This window comes from Temnothorax curvispinosus, unplaced genomic scaffold (genome assembly GCF_003070985.1).
Source record: "Temnothorax curvispinosus isolate PA1 unplaced genomic scaffold, ASM307098v1 QBEX01000213.1, whole genome shotgun sequence".
NCBI classification, from domain to species: domain Eukaryota; kingdom Metazoa; phylum Arthropoda; class Insecta; order Hymenoptera; family Formicidae; genus Temnothorax; species Temnothorax curvispinosus.
The window spans coordinates 11,699-14,812 of record NW_020209993.1 but is presented as its reverse complement, the minus strand read 5'-3'; the positions used below and the strand labels follow the sequence as shown (position 1 = coordinate 14,812).

Here is a 3,114-nt window from a genome sequence, read left to right as displayed (position 1 = left end):
ATACTTAATAATGAATCTTACACGGAGAAAATTTTATAGTAAATATTACTATGGTGTTGCACTAGCTGCGGACCATCGAGGAATTTTAAGTTAAATTACTATGTTTATGGTAAAAATTACGTTATTTAATCGTTTTTAAAACAATAATTATAGTATTTTAACTTGAAATTCCTCGATGGTCCGCAGCTAGTGCGACACCATAGTAATATTTACTATAAAATTTTCTCCGTGTAACGCAACTAGGATTAAATGAAAATTGTTTTTCATTCTGCGGCCTAAATCATTTTAATTATCAAATCGTGTTTAAAATCGTGTTTAAAACATCATTAATTACTAAAATGAAGATACATACTGTATCTTGTTTTACTTATTAAAAAAATGTAAACTCGATCGTTTAATAATAGAAAACTCAATGCAATGGATTTAATGCAATGCTTTGCGAATATTTATTTCAAGCGAATTTATTCCTGACAAACGAATTTATTTCGAGCTCTTTCGCTGAAGTCGCTTCCTTCTTATTTTTCTTTTGCGCGTAAATAGTTTAGCTGTTTAGCAATAGCATTCATTAACATTCGAGCTGTGTTGCATATAGGTCAGTAATTTGCCTGATAACAACTTGAATTTTTTACGACGCAGCAATTCTAACGACACGACGCAGGTGTTCATCGACCGCGGCCTGCAGACAAAATTGACATGACATTAAGAATTGTGGATAATAAAGCCAATTCTTTAAGACAGATAAATTTCTGCTTTACAACTTTTCGAAAAACATGTATATACAGTGGGGATACGTAACATTTTGATTAATAATATACTTTAAATATTTATAAAACTTGAAAATTGTATGATAAAATTTTAACGAACTTTGAAGATACTTCGATCTTTCGATTCTTAATATTTTTTGAGAAAATACTTATTTACACAAATTTTACAATACGAATAGGAAATGAATACAAATAATTCTAAAGACGCGCTAAGCAAATGAAGTAATTCAATTTTAAAATTAATCCTTGTCTCTTCAGAGACATGAGAGACGCGGCTCGAAAAACGGTATCCCGTCGTATTCCGTTTGCTTCCCGTTTTGCTACTCCTGCATATACAGTACATAATACATAGTCGTAATAGCTAGCTCGGATTCACCTGCTCTTTCGCCCGCTAATTCGTTCACACGCACTAATTGCTTCCTTCTTGATCTCCTTCGTGTCGAGTTGCCTCGCGTTGCTTCACCGAGCATGGCGTTCATACGGGGCGTTTCACAAGAGTGCTGTGTCGCCTACAGAAGGATAGTCTACGTTATAAAATATTAAAATACCTCAAAATAATTTTTCTCTTTGAATCTTCACTTATCAAAAAATGTCTCGAAAATTTTACGTAGCAAACTAGGAATCGAGAAGTCTTTCTTTTTTCGTATAATTAACAAATTGATAGCACCAGAGGATTTTGATGAGATATATCTAAAAGAAAAATAATTAATATATTAAAGTCCATAATTTTCTTCTCATCAGAGAATTTTGATGAGATATATCTAAAAAAAAAAATAATTAATATATTAAAGTAACTAGCAGATCTCAAAGCTATTATTTATCTCATCGTGTTCTTCTTCTATTCTTTTTGAAAATTTCCTTCTAAAAAGATGGCATTATTTGTTTTTTATCTTTTGCTTGTGATAGATACAAATATCATTTATTTAAACACTTTGAAAAATTAATAGAGTGATTGAGAAATATAATTCTGAATCTTAATAATCTAAATTTTAATCTTGATATGCGAGAATGGGTCTCTTATCGATTTGCAGAAGACGTTCTGTAAAATCGATCGTCTAAAAATGAATGGTTTGCAGAAAAGAGTGTCGACAATTGTTGCGTGTAAAATCACGCGACGATGTGAAGATAAAAACGGTAGAAACAAGAAAGCAAGAACGCTTTCTGCGAACGCTAAAATCGCGAACGTGCAGAATTAAAGAAAAACTGTCTCGATGGTTCTTCGTGGCTTGTTGGCCCCTGCGGCAGCTCGTTGGAGAAGAAATAAAACCGCGAAAAGGTAAAATGAGTATTGCTGCGTGATTATTAAAGAAATATATATTATTCTCTTTTTATGTATAAGATGTGTGACTTTACTGACCAGAATTCTGAACTAAAGTTAAGTAAAGAAAGGCGCCACTTAAAATAATCCCATTAATTTTGAATGAAGAACATCGAGAAACATTAACAATTAACAAACTGATTTCGTCATAATCGTTATTACCGGTTAAACTGAATCGTCGATTGGTTAAGCGCAATTGTGTCCGTTTTAATTAATGGATTTCGATCGAGCGTAAGCGACTCGCGTTTATAACACACAATTACAAATTACAAGTGTAGGCACACGCTCAAGTGTATACCACTTAAACAGATCACTGCGGTAGACCGCTGAAAGGCCCGGATCGTATTGCGTTAATTGGTTACTCGCATTAATTCAATCCGTTTCGTTTCAGAAGCCAGAACGCCGCCTGGGACAGCGTGAACGCGCCTGCCGGCCAGTTGGGATTGTCACGATATGGACCGCAGGTGATGAGCGTGCTGTGTTTATGCACCTCCAGCGTCCACCAATCCACCCGTAACGTCACGCAGACCGGCAAGATACTTCCAAGTCCGCCGTCAGACACCCTTTGCGAGCAGCGAATAACGCCCTCGCAGGAAATACCCACTGACGAGCTGGCTCTATTAGCTAAACTGGAAGAAGCCAATAGGTGAATAATCAAGTGGCCCTCGCCTATTGTTTGATACCACGGCACATCTACCGCTACATCTCCGAGTTTGCAAGAATCGAACGATTCTTGTGTCCTGCACGGACCGATAAATCGATACCTACCTAACAAACGCAGAAAGCAAAATTCTCACCCTTTCCGCTTTTCAAGATTTGTGACACAATTGGAGAGACCTCTTGCATGCACACATATTTGGATAAATAACCTGAATTTCCTTTTGTTTCAAGTTTAGAATAAAAATGTTAAATGTTAATTTTGCTACACATTTTGGCTTGGAAATGATGCACAGTAGGATGCAAAATAAGCCTGCACTTTTAACTCAAAATCGAAAAATATGGGAAAAGACGTAAGTTTCGTTTTTCTATTTC

The 3,114-nt window shown here is 35.5% G+C and overlaps 1 protein-coding gene across 5 annotated transcripts in view; it reads left to right on the top strand.

The window, feature by feature from the left end:
• Positions 1 to 3,114, top strand: part of LOC112466473 (ecotropic viral integration site 5 ortholog) — a 13,026-nt gene that overhangs the window by 852 nt on the left and 9,060 nt on the right. For 3 of the 5 annotated variants that reach the window (XM_025034607.1, XM_025034745.1, XM_025034821.1), the window contains exons 2-3: positions 1,841 to 2,040; positions 2,474 to 2,728. In XM_025034607.1, coding sequence (XP_024890375.1) covers positions 1,976 to 2,040; positions 2,474 to 2,728 — 320 coding nt within the window. In that variant the 5' untranslated portion in view covers positions 1,841 to 1,975. The other 2 variants (XM_025034674.1, XM_025034896.1) reach the window with 2 other exon arrangements.